Source organism: Bos taurus, chromosome 16 (assembly GCF_002263795.3).
Source record: "Bos taurus isolate L1 Dominette 01449 registration number 42190680 breed Hereford chromosome 16, ARS-UCD2.0, whole genome shotgun sequence".
In the NCBI taxonomy this organism is placed as follows: Eukaryota; Metazoa; Chordata; class Mammalia; order Artiodactyla; family Bovidae; genus Bos; species Bos taurus.
Genome location: NC_037343.1, coordinates 41586140 through 41602306, shown reverse-complemented (window position 1 = coordinate 41602306; position 16167 = coordinate 41586140). Strand labels below are relative to the sequence as shown.

The 16167-nt window shown below is 46.9% G+C and overlaps 1 protein-coding gene across 1 annotated transcript in view; it reads left to right on the top strand.

Moving 5' to 3' along the window:
* TNFRSF8 (TNF receptor superfamily member 8) overlaps window positions 1-16167 on the top strand; it is an 86140-nt gene that overhangs the window by 35813 nt on the left and 34160 nt on the right. The window contains exons 4-8 of the mRNA XM_002694054.6: window positions 919-1068; window positions 4393-4486; window positions 4855-5012; window positions 6765-6881; window positions 9643-9795. Coding sequence (XP_002694100.2) covers window positions 919-1068; window positions 4393-4486; window positions 4855-5012; window positions 6765-6881; window positions 9643-9795 — 672 coding nt within the window. The remainder of the gene's footprint in view (window positions 1-918; window positions 1069-4392; window positions 4487-4854; window positions 5013-6764; window positions 6882-9642; window positions 9796-16167) is intronic.

Genomic DNA, 16167 nt, shown 5'->3' with positions numbered 1-16167 from the left:
CATGTATATTCTGTTGTCCTGGTGCATACAGTGTGGTCTGTCCTTGTGGTTTTGGTTTGATGACTAATGGATGGATCTGATGACTCGTGATGTTGAGCATCTTCTCATGCGCTTTCTGGCCACTTGTGTATCTTCTAGGGGAAGGGTATTCTCCATTCCTTTGCCCATTGAAAAAAATTTAATAGACTTGTTTGTTTTTTTTTTTTAGTTTTCAATTTATAGAAAAACTGAACAAGAAGTACAGAGATTTCCCACTACTCCCCAGTGTTATTAACACCTTGCATTAGTGTGGTACATCGTTACAACTGATGCACCAATGTTGGTGCATTATTAACTGAAGTTCATAGCTTACATTGAGGTTCACTCTTTGCATTGTAGATTCTAATTTTTGACAAACTTATAATGTCATCTATCCATGGTTGCAGTAGCATACAAAATAGTTTCACTGCCCTAAAAATCCTTGGTGCTCTGCCCATTCATCTTCCCCTCTCCCACCCCGACCAAACACTGACAACCACTGATCTTTTTACTGTCTCCCTAGTTTTGTCTTTTCCCAAATGTCATGTAGTTAGAGTCACAGTAGGTAGCCTTTCCAATTGGCTGCTTTCACTTTGAAATATGCATGTAATATCCCGCCCTGTCTTTTTTACCTATTTTAATATTGGGATATTCATTTATTTTTAATATCATTTTTGTGATCTCCAGGGATGTGGGCTAGGAGGTGGAGGCTACCTCATGCAGCCTTCTTGCCCTCATCTCAGGAACAGTCTGGAAGGAAGAGCGGGGCATGCCAGCTGCCCTGCCCAACGAAAGACCACAGCAGTGTCTTCCCTCATGTGCTGGACTGTCCATGGTGCTTTCTGGGTCCCTTCCCTCACCCTCTTTGAGTCCCCAGTGACTTTTCTCTGTGTCCCTTAGACCTCGTGGAGAAGAAGCCATGCTCAAGAAACTCCTCCCGTGTCTGTGAGTGCCGGGCTGGCATGTTCTGTGGCACATCAGTGGTCAACTCCTGTGCCCGCTGCATCCGCCACTCTGTCTGCCCAGAAGGGATGGTTGTCAAGTTGCAGGGTGAGTATCCCCACCTCCCAGGACCACGATCTGTGCTGATGCCACACCCTCTCCACCCCGACCTCCCACCTCCTCCTTCCTGAGGGACAGAAGACATCTCCTATCATTATGATGCCGAGGATGCACCCAGAGGCCCATGTGGTCCTTTCCCTGCACCTCAGGTGCCAGGCTCAGAAAGAGTTCCAGGCACTGCCCTGGCTGGAGGAGGTCTTGGGTTGGCTTGAGGCTCGGGGCAGAAATTCTCTGATGCTTGATAAGCAAGAAAGAAACCTGAAGTTTCTGTCCTGGCGTTTCCCAGAAGATCAGAGCTGGTTTCCCCGTTTTGGTCCATGGATGTGCCATGCTTCTTCCTCTACCAGGCCTTCGCACATGCGAAGGGTGGGACACCCTTCCTTCCCTGTTCACCCAGTGAACTCAACTCTGCCTTCAGGTGTCCGTCCAGACATCACCTCCTGACCTCTCACAGATCACGTCTCCTTCCCAACACAGATGCGAACACTGGCCTCTGTCTCAGTGTGGTCAGTGCTCTTCTCCCTCTCTCCCAGTAGCTTCGTGAGGGCCAGGACCATGCCCAGCACATTCACAGTCATCTCCCCATGAGGCGCGGCATCTGCTCTTCAGAGATGTCTGTCGACTGATGTGACGGGGAGATCAGAGCTGGGGGTGGGTGGAGTTCAAATCTGGTTGGATTCACCCTGCTCATGCAGAACCCTCAGTAGACAGATCCTCAGAAGCCTGCCACGTGCAGGTAGGAGAGGTGCAGGTATGCATGCCAAGTCACTTCAGTCCTGTCTGACTCTGTGCGACCCTATGGACCGTAGCCTCCCAGGCTCCTCTGTCCATGGGATTCTTCAGGCAAGAATACTAGAGTGGGGAGCTGTTCCCTTCTCCAGGGGATCTTCCCAACCCAGGGATCGAACCCGCATCTCCTGTGTCTTCTGCAATGGCAACTAGTGCCACCTGGGAAAGGGTTCTGAACTGGGCATCAGATACCTGGGATTTTGTACAGCTTTGCATCTGTGGGGTGTATTCCCAGCCCTCTCTGGGCCTCGGTCTCACCTTCTGTAAATGAGGAAGTGTAACTGGAAGGCCTCGCATGGAGGCTTTTGTTGCTTAGAGCTCTTCCCTAAGAAAAGCTGCTGTGAGTTCTGTTGCAGCTGCCTGTGGACCAGCTCTGGCTCTCTCGACGGCATTCCTACATCTGCCACACGGTGGCGCCAGAGGCCTCTCTTTCCTGCCCCCGCAGACCGCTGCCCAAAGCCGTACCACTGGCCATCTGTGGTCACTGAGCACTTAAAATGTGGCCAGTCACTTGAGATGGGCTGTCAGTATAGAATATGCGCTGGATTTCAAATACTTAGTACACAGAAAGTATACATTTCGTTATTTCTTATGTTGATTTTTGTTCAGTCTCTCAGTCGTGTCCGACTCTGCAACCCCATAAACTGCAGCACGCCAGGCTTCCCTGTCCTTCACTATCTTCCGGAGTCTGCTCAAACACATGTCCATTGTGTCGATGATGCCATCCAACCATATCATCTGCCCTCTTCTCCTGCCCTCAGTCTTTCCCAGCATCAAGGTCTTTTCCAATGAGTTGGCTCCTCACATCGGGTGGCCAAAGTATTAGAGCTTCAGCTTCAGCATCAGTCCTTCCAATGAATATTCAGGGTTGATTTCCTTTAGGATTAACGTACTCTTGCCTGGAAAATCCCATGGCTGGAGGAACCTGGAAGGCTGCAGTCCATGGGGTCGCTGAGGGTCGGACACGACTGAGCGACTTCACTTTCACTTTCCACTTTCATGCATTGGAGAAGGAAATGGCAACCCACTCCAGTGTTCTTGCCTGGAGAATCCCAGGGACGGGGGAGCCTGGTGGGCTGCCGTCTATGGGGTCACACAGAGTCGGACACGACTGAAGTGACTTAGCAGCAGAAGCAATTTATGTTGATTATCTATTGGCATAATTTGTGTCCGACTCTTTGTGACCCTTTGGACCGCAGCCCTCCAGGCTCCTCCATCCATGGGATTTTTCAAGCAAGAATACTGCAACAGGTTGCCATTTCCTCCTCCAGGGGATCTTCCTGAGCCAGGGATCAAACCTGCATCTCCTGTATTGGCAGGCAGATTCTTTATCTGCCAAGCCATTGGGAAAGTTCATATTTTAGATATATTGGGTTAAATGTATTGCTTAATTTCACTTGTTTGTTCTTTACTATCCAAAATGTGGCTACTGGAAAATTTAAAATGGTGACTTGTGATCCACATATTTTATTGAATAGCACTGCTTGTAAAGCACTCCATCCTTTGGCTGCCAAACCCTGGCTCGATTCCTCTGTGAGAGTTCCCACCGAGTAACTCTCAGGGCCTCAGTCTCTCCAGCTATAGAATGGAAAGTAATTTCTGCCTCAGGTGGAGCTTATAGCTCAGTCTTACCCTAAGACCTTATACTGACTTTCTCCTCTGAAATTCTCCAGACTCCATAAGGCTGTATTAGCCCCATTTTACAAGTGAGGAAATTGAGGTTCAGAGATGGCCGGTAATTGCTTACGATCACAGAGCAGGGAATATCTAGTTCAACGTTGAACGCTCAAGTCTTGTCACCCCACCACAGTGCAGGTAGATGAGATGAGTCAGCCTCACTCATAGCCACTGCCACCAAAACGCTCAAACTCAGGTCCACTTGATTGAAAGCACTCTGTTTTCTTCTCCGCTGTGCTTCCACCCAGTATTCTTCAGAACTCTTCGGTTTGCAAGTCACAAATTATTTGGTTCATGTAATTGAAATTTTTCTTTGCGGAACTTCAGGTATGGCTGGATCCAGGAGCTCTGTCTTTTCTCCGTCTCTTATCTCTACCCCTCTGTGTGTTGTTTTTCCTGTAAAATATCTACCAGCAGCTCCAAATTTGCTCTCTACTCAACTCCAGTGGAAAATCTGCTTCTCCTTCCCATATTCTCAGCAACAGAAACAAAACCTTGATGTTACTTCTCATAGACATGGCTTGGGTCATGTGCCCACCCCTGACCCAGCCCATCATGGCCACAGGAGTGGGATGGATTGATTGGTGCAGCCTGTCCCATGGCTGTTCCTGGAAGTGGGAGTGGCGTGGTCAGTCTGTCCCAGCTCCTTACCACAGACACTGAAATTGGGAAGTGTAATTCTCCCGGGAAAACTGGGCTACTTTACCCCAAAGGTGAATGGATGCTGGGCAGGCACAAAGATCAGATGGCCGCTGTGTTTCCCTGGGTTGTGGTGGCAAGAGGTCTGCTCCTGGAGTCTCTGGCTCCTCAGCACCAAAGCTGAAGGCATCGCTGTCCTCCCTGCAGGCACAGCACAGAGGGACACCGTCTGTGAGCCGGCTCCCCCAGGGGCCAGCCCCAACTGCAGCGCCAGCCCGCAGGACTGCAAGGGCCCCACCAGGTGACTCTCAGCCCCGCGCTATCCAGCTGACCCTTGTGTGGGGCTGTCCCACCTGATAGGAGACCCAGGGCATTGTGGGCTGGGGATGTGGGTGGGGGTCAGTCCAGGGTGTCAGGAATCCAAGGGGCCTCTTTGCTGAGCAGAAAGGTCATTGAGGCCCTATTGTGTGCCCAGCCTGCCCTGAGCACACAGGAGACCCAGAAGGACAAGAAAACACAGCTCTTGCTCCCAGGATCTGACAGAGGGCCTGCCAGAGGCTGTGGGCAGAGTCTGGGGGCCCCTTCTCTATAGAAACGGCCATCCCTAAGCACAGATTCCCCCTGCACCATCAGAAGAATTGCCAGTCCCATCTCTGGCTTCCTTCCCAGTGGCACCATCCCCCAGGCCAAGCCCACCCTGACCTCCCCAGCAAGCCCTGGTGCCAGGACCATGCTTCTTGGAGGGGACATCCCCCTCACCCCAGAAGATGCTTCTAAAATGACTCCCAACTCCAGCTCCTTCGTGGTGAAACTCAATCCAGATCCAGGTAAGCTCTCCAGAGGAGCCAGGGGCAGTCTCCAGAGCAGTGGTGTCCAATGGGTGGAGTACGGTGTGTGGGGTGGTCGGGGCAAACAGTCACTGAGCCAGTATGGGGAGAAGAAGATCTCAAGGCCTTCTGGGACTGAGACCTTCAGGGGCCAGAGTAGAGAATGGAAGGACTCACTTGTTTCCTGGTTTGGGTACCAGACACTGAGGCATGCTGGGGCAGCAGAGCAGGCCCGTCTCTGCAGGTATCAATATGATGCCCGCCTCTAGTTCCCATGGCAACAGATTAGGGTCCCCATTCACTCCTGCTTATTACCCAATAGTCTTCCATTGTACGTGAATGTATAAGAATATTACACTTTGTTTAACAGTTTTTGGATATTTGGGTGGTTTCTCCTTTTTGGCTGTAGTGAATAATGAAAAACAAGTCTTTGATGAATATGTTTTCATTTCTCTTTGCTTTTTTGAATTGATCTCTAGGACTTCTTATAATTCTGGGTTTGAGCCCTTTGTCTTATAGTTGTGTTTGAAATCTCTTCTCCCACGCTGGGGCTTGCCTTCTCATCCTCTTTATGGTGTCTTTTGATGAAGAGGTGTTTTTAATTTCAGTGTAGTCAAATTGATCCATCTTTTCCTTTATGACTAGTGCTTCTCATGTTCTGCTCCGCAAGGCTTTTCCTCCACTGAGGTCTCAACATCATCCTACATTTATTTCCTAAGGTCATTACTGTTTTGACTTTGTTTAAAGTGTCCCTATAAATATCCAGTTGAATCCACACCATTTATCAAATCAGTTGTCCTTTCCTCACTGTTTTACATGCCATCTTTGTTGTAAATCAAGGGTCCATATTTGTATGGGTAGGATTATCTGTTTTATATGTAGTCATGTGTGTACGTTAATCCCAATAGCCTAATTTATCCCTCTACCCATTTGGGTCTTCTTTAAATTCTCCCAATAATGTTTTATTATGATTTGTGTAGAGATATTTACATCTTTTTGTTAGATTTCTACATCTTTGGTATTTTTGTTGATAATACAAATGATATCTTTTTTCAATACTTCATGCGCTAACTTTTTTATTGTTAGTACTAGTTTGAATTGTGTGAAATGCCAATATTTGATTATTTCTGTCCTATCTAAACAGCAATTTCTGTGGTTCAGTGCAAATATATAAACATTCCATTGATTTTGATATAGTGACGTTATATCCAACTATCTTGCTAAAATCACTTATTCCTTCTAATAATGCATCTACAAACTCTTCGGATGCTCTGTGCAGTCCGTGGTATCATCTGTCCGTAAGTGCTTGATGTCTTCCTTTCTAACCTTGCTCCTTTTGATTCTTTTTCTTGCCTCATTGCACTGCCTATGATCTATGCGACCAAACTGAATAGAAGTTGTGATGGTAGGCGTCCTTGTATCCTTGTTGAACTCAAAGAGAGAGTGGCTACCAAAGTTTTGAGCTGGACAGTGACAGAGCAATGAGACTGGGGAGAGGACTCTGGCAAAGGGGAGGGGCCAGAAGTAGAAGGGTCACTTTGGGGGCAGTTAGTGCTCTTTTCCTGTGTGGCGTTAGACACATCCCTTCCCTCTCTGAGCCTGAGGACTCCCTCTGGAGGACTACTTGACATGTGCAGAGTTTGGGAGCTGGTCATGGAGTTGGGGGGCTTCAGTGATGGAGGGTGGGATAGGGTGAGGGTGAGGCCTCTGCCAACAAGACTTGGCCTGGAGCTTCTTTGCTTCTTTTCCCAGGGCTGACCCTGCAGCCCCCGTGCCCTCGGGGGTCTGCTGACTGCAGGAAGCAGTGTAACCACGACTACTACCTGGACAGGGACGGTCGCTGCAAGGCCTGTGTGACGTGTTCAGGAGGTAAGGGCCGTGTCTCTCCTCCTGGGGCCTCTTCCAGAGAGCAGGGATGGTCTTGGAAGGAGAGGCCAAGAATCAGGGGGTGGGAGCCCTGAGTTGGATCTTGGATGCTCCGTCCTCGGGAGCCTGGTTCACTTCACTGGCATTTTTTGAGCAATTGGCTTCTAGTGACTCCCACTGATGATTGTGGGTTTTGATAGCCGTGACCCCCTTTCAGAGAGTTTCCATTCACTCACTCTGTCTTGCAAGGAAGCATTTGTTAATCAGCTACCTGTTTCAAGCTTGTCTCATTATTTTTTGTACCTATCCTATGACGCCCGGATTGAGATTGCCCCCATTTTACAGAAGAGGAAACTGGGGCTTGGGGAAGTCAGGGGACTTCCAGGGTCACAAGCCCTCACAAATGGCAGGGCCAGGATTTGAACCTAGGGCACCTGCTACCAGGTTCTGGGCTCATCACTCACTCCACTGCCTCTCCACTGCCTCTCAGAGCACCACTGTACAAGCCCTTAGAGACTGACTGCTGGTGTTCTCCCTGCGGCCAGCTGCCTGCAGCACCTCCAGCCGCCCTGTGAAGTCCATGCAGCTGCCCAGGTCCCAGACTGCCATGGCTGTAGCCCCAGCCCAAGACAGCCTCCACCACCAGGGGGAGGTGTGATTCTGTCTCTGCAGCAACATGGACTGGAGTCAGGGGAGGCCATGTGGGGGAAAGGACATTCTGTTTGTGGTCATTGGAGGTCACTGTTCTGTTTACTAAGGCCACAGAGCAAATTTTCTCAAATCTGAGTGGCAAAAAGCAAACCATTCATTGTAGTCGTGGAGTCTGTGGGTCAGAATTCAGATGTGGCACCAGAGGGCCAGCTGGTGTCTGCTCCATGAGGTCTGAGGTTTCAGTTGGAAAAGCTGAAGCTTGAGAGCTGGAATCATCTGCACCTTCTTCGTTTATGGGTCTGGGGTCGACGCCCTCAGATTCTTTCCATGTTGGCTGCTATTTGGGCTTCCTTTGGGTGCTGAATCCAAAGATGAGTTGGTAGTAGAATAGATACCATACTCATTTTTATGACCCAGCTTCAGAAGTTACTCAGAAGGTAGAGAATCTACCTGCAATGCAGGAGACCCGGGTTCCTCTCTGGGTTGGGAAGATCCCCCAGAGAAGGAATGGCAACCCACTCCAGTATTCTTGCCTGGAGGATCCCATGGACAAAGAAGCCTGGCAAGCTAGAGTCCATGGAGTTGCAGAGAGTCAGACACAACTGAGCAATTAACAGACTTTCAGAAATTACATGGCGTAACTTCCACTGCATTCTGCCTCTGAAGGCAGGGGGACAGGTTCCCCCTGGAGTCATGGAAGGGGAAAAAAGTCGAGTTTTTGGATGAGTAAGTGGCCAAGCTCTGGAAGAGCAGACAGACTGCGAGCTATTGCTGTGGCCATTCCTGGAAAAAATATAATCTATCACAGCTGCTGTGTCAGATGAGGAAATAAAGAGATGACTCTGGGCCCCAGAATTCCTTCAAATTGCGTAAATGAAGCCCTGCGAGGCCGTGGAGTAGAGCCCAAGTGCCTGGGGTCAAATCTTGGCTCTAGTGCTTGGGAGCTTATAAACTCAAGCAAGTTTCTTAACCTCTCTGGGCCTCTTTCCTCATCGGTAAAATGGGCGTTATAAGAGACCTCTTTCAGAGAGGTGTTCTGAGAGTTAAATAGGTTAACTGAGTTAATCTGGATAAAGTGCTAGAAACACTGCCTCGAACAGGCTTGGTTGTGTTAATACAATGTTATAATCAACAGTGCAGTCCCTTGTCTTATCATGCAGGGCTTCTAAACCTCTAAGTATCCCACCAGTGTCTTTATTGAGCAAATTGCACTTATCTAATCCACTGATACAGTAATTCTATTTTCACCCGTTAATAAAGCATGCAGAATATCCCTAAACATGTATAAATGCATTATAACATTTGTATTTTATAAAACCACTAATGATTTCTTTTTATTTTGGAGAAAACCCCACTTTTCATCATTAGAATTTTCAAACATCCTCAGAAGTAGAGAGAATCAGAAGTGGTTATGAACTATCACCCAATTTTAAAGAATTATCAAGTCATGGCCAGTCTTGATTCATCTTTGTAGTAAATTGCTAGATACAGATACATACAATAAATACAGTTGACATACTAGATACAGATAGATAGATACAGTTGACATACAATAACAGTCACATGTTTAAAGTGTGCAGTTTGATAAATCTTGAGATGTGTGTGGCTGTGAAACCATCACCACAATCAAGATAATGAACTGTCTGTCCACCTCCCAAAAGGTTCCTTAAGCTCCTTACCATCCCTCCCCCCATTCCCTGCCCCTACTCCCATTTCCAGGCATTTGGTATGCTGTCACTATGAAAGAGTTTGCATTTTCTGGCTTTTTCTAGAAACAGAATTATAGAGCATAGACTCTTTTTTTTTTTTTTTTTTGGCTTCACTGAACGGCATGCAGGATCTCAGTTCTCTGAGCAGGGATCGAACCTGTGCCCCCTGCAGTGGAAGCACAGAGTCCTAACCATTAGACTGCCAGGGGAGTCCTTATATACACCTTTTTTTTGTCCAACTTCTTTCATTCAGCATAGTTACTTTCTGCACCAAAAGATCTGCTCAACAGAATAATCGAATAAGCATGTGTTCCTGGGCAAATCTGTCTCTGCCCTCCGGGGGTTCTCTGGATTCCTGCCCTCTTCATTCCAGTTCTTCCTCAGGACCCTTCTCTGTCCCCCAGATGGCCTCGTGGAGAAGACACCTTGCACATGGAACTCTTCCCGAGTCTGTGAGTGTCAACCTGGCATGTTCTGCGCCACACCAGTCACCAATTCCTGTGCCCGCTGCGTCACCCGCCCCAACTGCCCACCAGGGATGGTCACCAAGCTCCAGGGTAAGCAGTTCACATCCCCAACCAAGGGGCTGAGCTCTGTTTCCCTACAGCTGTGCCTCTCCCCTCCTCCAACCAACAAAGGACCTTCATTTCTAGCTATTAACTAGGTCAGATTTGGGCTATGGTTTCTCTTTGAATAGTTAGATCCAGGAAATGGTAAAGAATCCAAACTTGGCATTTTGGCAAGAGTTTCTAATCATTGTTTTAAATTATTTAAAAATTTTGTTATTCTTCTCCTTGAAATTATTGGGCTGGTAAAATCTTGACTTGCTTGCAAGGTTGTTTTATTGACTCAAGATAGATCAATATAAAGCTTATGAGGAAGCTTCCAATTCAAATGGTGGACATTTGCCAAAGTGAGAAAAAGTATAAACCCTCGACAGCAGACAAAATAACAAACAAAAAAGAGTTCATCAGCAGATGAGAGAGTTCAAGGACTTTTTAGAAGGTGGAAAACAGATGGCAGGGTGGTAACAAATGTAACCCAAGTAGAGGAAAACCCACCCCAGAATTCACTCCTTGAGGCTGGCAGAAAAGTGAGGGTAACCTGCTCATAAGACCCCCCAGGGAGGCTCTGGGCTCAGACCAGGTAAGTAAAATGAAGGATAGGGGTGGAGCGGAGAATTAGAAAGTGCAGTAAGCTGCAACTTCATCTCCAACATAAAAATTAAAAATGTGTAACAATCTGCCTGCAAAGCAGGAGACCCAGCTATGATTCTTGGGTCGGGAAGATCCCCTGGAGAATAAACTGGCAACCAACTCCAGTGTTCTTGCCTGGAGAATTCCATGGACAGAGGACCCTGGCAGGCTAAGCCCATGGGGTGACAAGAGTTGGATAAGAAAATCCCATGGATGGAGGAGCCTGGTGGGGCTGCAGTCCATGGGGTCACTAAGAGTCGGACACGACTGAGCGACTTCACTTTCACTTTTCACTTTCATGCATTGGAGAAGGAAATGGCAACCCACTCTGGTGTTCTTGCCTGGAGAATCCCAGGGACGGCGGAGCCTGGTGGGCTGCTGTCTATGGGATCGCACAGAGTCGGACACGACTGAAGCGACTTAGCAGCAGCAGCAACTAAACCACCAACAATGCAAAACCAACCAGCCAAAGTGCAATCTAAAAAATAAATGAATGTAACAACAGTGACAAAACACGCAGCAATGATATACCATGGGCTCTGACCGGTCTGAGAGATGGTGCCTGAGTTTTTATATCCTGGTGAAAATGGTCAAATTTTTGTCTAACAACACTGAAGGACTATCTGGCGATAACTGGGTATTGGCCACTCTGGTGCTAAGCCCTCTCTGCTTGTGTCTTTGGAAGTACACCCTGTCAGTAGGCTATTCCTGCCCAGTCACCCTGAGTGAAAGCCTTGCAACTCACACTCCCCACCCATGATCCCAGAGTTCCCAGGCAGGCCTCCTGCTGAGAGAAGAGACCCGTGGTGAAAAGGACATACTAATAGCAGAGTAGAAGAAACCCCACCTGCTGCTGGAATGTTCAGCGCTATTCTTTTTATAATATGAATGAGAAGTATAGATCTTCCGACTTATAAGGAAAAACAGCAGTGTGAAGGAAAATAACAGGATACACAAACAGAAAAACTTACTACCAATGAAGCAATGATGAACCCAGGAATGGAAGAGAAAATAATTAGTGTCCACAGAAACAGAAGGCAATGAAGAAGGAACAGTAAGAAAGTAGAAGACAAGAAATGACTTTTAGAAAGTGTTACCAATCTTGCCTCTCAGGCCCCAATTCACCTATGAACCTTGCTATGCAATAAGAGATTAGTCTCTTCACACATTTTCTCCTTGTGCATGTGATTCTAGTATACGACAGTAGAGGGCACAAGAGGACCACTGCAGAAGAAACGAGGTGTTTCTTGACTGCCTTTGCTTTCTCTTGTTCTTGCTAGAGAGTCTATTTCCAGGGCCTGTGGATGGGGACATGTGGTGGTGCCCTGACCCGGTCATCCTTCCAGAGTAGGCAGTCTCTTGGCAACCTCACGATGAGACTTAGATTGAAATGACCTACCAAGAGCAAAGCAGGATGAATGAAGAGTACCACACCTAGACATAATGGATACACACATGTGCATGCCTAGTTACATCCGACTCTGCGAGTCCATGGACTGTAGCCTGCCAGACTCCTTTATCCATGAGATTTTATAGGCAAGAATACTGGAGTGGGTTGTCATTTCCTTCTCCAGGGGATCTTCCCAACTCAGAGATAAAAGCTGTGTCTCTTGTGTCTTCCTGCATTGGCAGGCAGATGCTTTACCACCAGCACCACCTGGGAAGCCTGACCTAAAGATGTACCACCATTTATTTATCCATCCACCAGCTGATGGACATTTTGCTTGTTTCCAGTTTAGGGCTACTATGAATAAAGCAGCTACAAATGTTCATGTATGGGTTTTTGTGTGGACATGCATTTTCATTTCATGGGTAAATACCTAGGAGAGGGATGCCTGGGTCATTGTGCTGGCTTACACAGAATGTTTTTACGGGTCAGATCAAAGCTGGCCACCTGTGATCTGACCCAGCCACCTCTTTTTACGGGTGGAGGGAACCATGGGTAGAGCCAGAGGTAGAGCTGGGACACAGAGATCCTGAGTCACCCCCAAGTACTCTCCACTGGACCACACCAGCTCCTTCCTAGTTGACCAGAGAATTTTTTAGCTTAAATGCAATTATGTTTGAAAGCAGATTAAAAATATTTTCATGGAATTCCCTGGTGGTTCAGTGCTTTGGACTCAAAGCTTTCACTGAAGGAGCCCAAGTTCAATCCCTGGTCAGGGAATTAAGATTCTGCAAGCCACACAGCATGGCAAAAACAAGAGAGGCATTTTCAGACAGAAAAGGGCAGTCTGCTTCCCCACAACCCCATGTATCCTTTCTTAGAAAGCTACTTAAAGATGTAATCCGGTTAAATGAGGGGCAAAAAGAAAAGCCATGAAATCTAGAAAACAGTGGCTGCATCCCAGGAGAGCAAAGAAGGGAAGTCCCAGAATAACACCGGTGCTAAAGACATGACAGCATCTGATTGAGCCTCATCAGAGCAGGAAAGTGAGGGGTGGCAGTGAATCGTCTGCAGGAATAGAAGTTAGAATGGCGGTCAATTTCATGAGTAGTTGAACAACTTGAGGATATGGTAAAGGCACATTATTCTTTCATCAACAGAAAAGAAAAAAGGCAATTGAAAACTCTAGGGAAAGTAAAAAGCTGACAAAAAATGTGCAGCTCAAGTATGAAGATGAAAATTTCATCTAATTTTAAGCCGTTTCTGGGTGTATGGGGACAGATTCCATTTGACCTTGATGCTAAGACCGTTCTCCTTTAAATGGCCCAAGGATCAGGTTTGGATTTAAAGAGAAGTATTTAAGTCTGATAAACAATATCTTTTTTGTGTGTGTTTGTGTAATAAAGTTTTATTAAAGTATAAAGGAGATAGAGAAAGCTTCTGACATAGGCATCAGAAGGGGGCAGAAAGAGTACCCGCTTGCTAGTGTTAACAATGAGGTTATATAATCCAAAGAATGTCTGGAGGTTGTAAAGGCCTCATCAGACCTACTCCCATAATTTACGTTTTAAGATAACACTGTCCTCAGGCAAGATACATCCTTGTAAAGACCAGGTCTACTCCCATAATTAACATTTTAAAATAACAGAAGGTTGAATCCAAAGACTGTCCTTAGGCAGGATACATTATTGTTATATAATCCTAAGGAATGTGGAGAAAGAAAAAAAGTTTGTCCTTTCTTCCTCCTTGAGAATTCCAGACCCCTCTCTCCTTGGGGACCCCTAGACTCCCTATCAACCTACCTAGGAACGGACTCTCTCATTCCCCCCTTTTCTTTTAGGAGAATTATGTTGCCTAGGGAAAAGAGGCGTCGTTCTCAGTCCATAACTACTTCCGAGCTGACAAGGGGCGTTGTCCCTAAATTGGTGAGGCAACATATTCTCCTAATCCTCATATTGAGGATATCTGATCCAGGGGCCCCAAATAGTAGCTGGAGGAAGCTACAGCAGTAGCAGGAGTTTGAGCAACCATTTGTAACTTAAAAGCTTTCATGCGGCTAGAAACAAATCCAGTTATACAGTTACAGATGCAGGGAGCAAACAGCAAGAACAAAACAATCAGAATCAAAATTAAAAGTCACATTATGTCCATAGTTAAAGTACAAAGTGTTGCACCAGTCCATTTTAGGGTTGGTAGATGTCATCAGATGAAGAAGAGGCATTGCATGTGATTGTTGTCGAAGGTATTCACAGACTTGGAGAAAGTCTTTTCCTTGAAATGGGGATGTCCACCACGGGAAGCCTTCCACTGATGAAGAGGGGAGCACTCCGCAGACCCAGCAGTTTATCCTTTAGATCCTCCCGAGCGTGGCCATGCAGTATCACATAGGAAGACCAGGTGTGTCTTCTTTAAGCCCTGGGGATCAAATCTATCCCAGTTTTTCAGGATACAGTTCAAAGGAGTGAGGTTGGAGTTGTTAGCTCTCATCTTGTCCTGAAGGATCCTGGACGAGCCCCCAGGATGAAAGGTTGTTGTTCAATCACGTGAATACACCGGGATTCTTGGCCCCCGGAGGAGAAGAATTCAACCCGGGGCCAGAGCCAAGGCTTGATCGCTTAGAGCTTTTGTGTAATAAAGTTTTATTAAAGTATAAAGGAGATAGAGAAAGCTTCTGATATAGGCATCAGAAGGGGGCAGAAAGAGTACCCCAACAATATCTTTTTTTTAAGTTTCTAAGTGGGTCTAAGAGCAGGCATGTTCCTTCCTGCTCCTTCTCCCTAGCCCCAGCCCCACTTTCCAGTGAGCCTTTTCCAGAGAACACAGGCAGATTAAGTAGGGGCTAAATGATGTCTTCTGTTGACCTTCAGATCCAAAGGAGGAAAAAAGGGGAGAATCAGTAACTAACTCATGGAGGAAGGAGGAAGGTTACGGCGAGGTTATGGTAAATACATACAGAGAAGGGATGAGAGGCACCCAGGAGTGCTGGGCCCAATTTCTCTTAGAGGAAGGACAGCATTTCTATTTCTGGGTTCTGTTGCAGGTTGCCTTAGAAGGGAGGCTGCCTTGAAGGGAGGTCAGAGGGTGCTAACTGGGTGGTGGTGTTGTTCAGTCAGTCACTCAAGTCGTGTCCAAGTCTATGCAACCCCATGGACTGCAGCACACCAGGCTTTCCATTACCATCTCCCAGAGTTTGCTCAAACTCATGTCCTTTGAGTCGGTGATGCCATCCAACCATCTCAGCCTCTGTCTCTCCCTTCTCCTCCTGCCTTCAATCTTTCCCAGCATCAGGGTCTTTTCCAATGAGTCAACTCTTTGCATCAGGTGGCCAAAGTATTGGAGCTTCAGCTTCAGCATCAGTCCTTACAATGAATATTCAGGACTGACTTCCTTAAGGGTTGACTGGTTGGATCTCCTTGAAGTCCAAGGGACTCTCAAGAGTCTTCTCCAACAGCACAGTTCAAAAGCATCAATTCTTCAGCACTCAGGCTTCTTTATGGTCCAACTCTCCCATCCATACATGACTGCTACTGGAGAAACCATAGCTTTGACTAGATGGAGCTTTATTGGCAAAGTGATATCTCTGCTTTTTAACATGCTGTCTAGGTTTGTTGTAGCTTTTCTTCCAAGTAGCAAGCGTCTTTTAATTTCATGGCTGCAGTCACCAGTTGCAGTGATTTTGAAACCCAAGAAAATAAAGGCTGTCGCTGTTTCCATTGCTTCCTGGGTGTAGCTACAGTTAGTGTTCTTGAGCAAAAGAGCTCCTCCAGTCCTCTCCAAGTCAGCTCTCACTGAATCCCCAGGACATCTCAGATACAAGTAGAAATTATCATAACAATTGCATTATTTGCCTCATAGCCCAAGGTCTCCGGGCTTCAACTAATTCAGGAAATAGTCTGGTGACCGCATGGAAAGACACAGTGTCTTTTTTTTTTCAGTGTTTTTTAATTTACTTTTTTAAAAAGAAATAATTCTGTTTATTTATTTTTGGCTGTGCTGGGTCTTTGTCGCTGCCAGGGCTTTTCCTCTAGCTGCAGTGAGTGGGGGCTACTCTCTAGTTGCGGCATGTGGGCTTACTGCAGTGGCTTCTCTTGTTGCAGAGCACCGGCTCTATGGTGCGTGGGCTTCAGTAGTTGTGACTCGTGGGCTGTATAGCACAGGCTCAATAGTTATGGTGCATGGGCTTATTTGCTTCGCAGCATGTGGAATCCTCCCGGATCAGGGATCCAACCCGTGTCTCCGCATTGGCAGGCAGATTCTTTACCACTGAGCTACTAGGGAAGTCCCAATTTGCTGATTTTTAATCGCTTTACAATATTGTGTTGGTTTCTGCCGTGTGTGCGTATGTG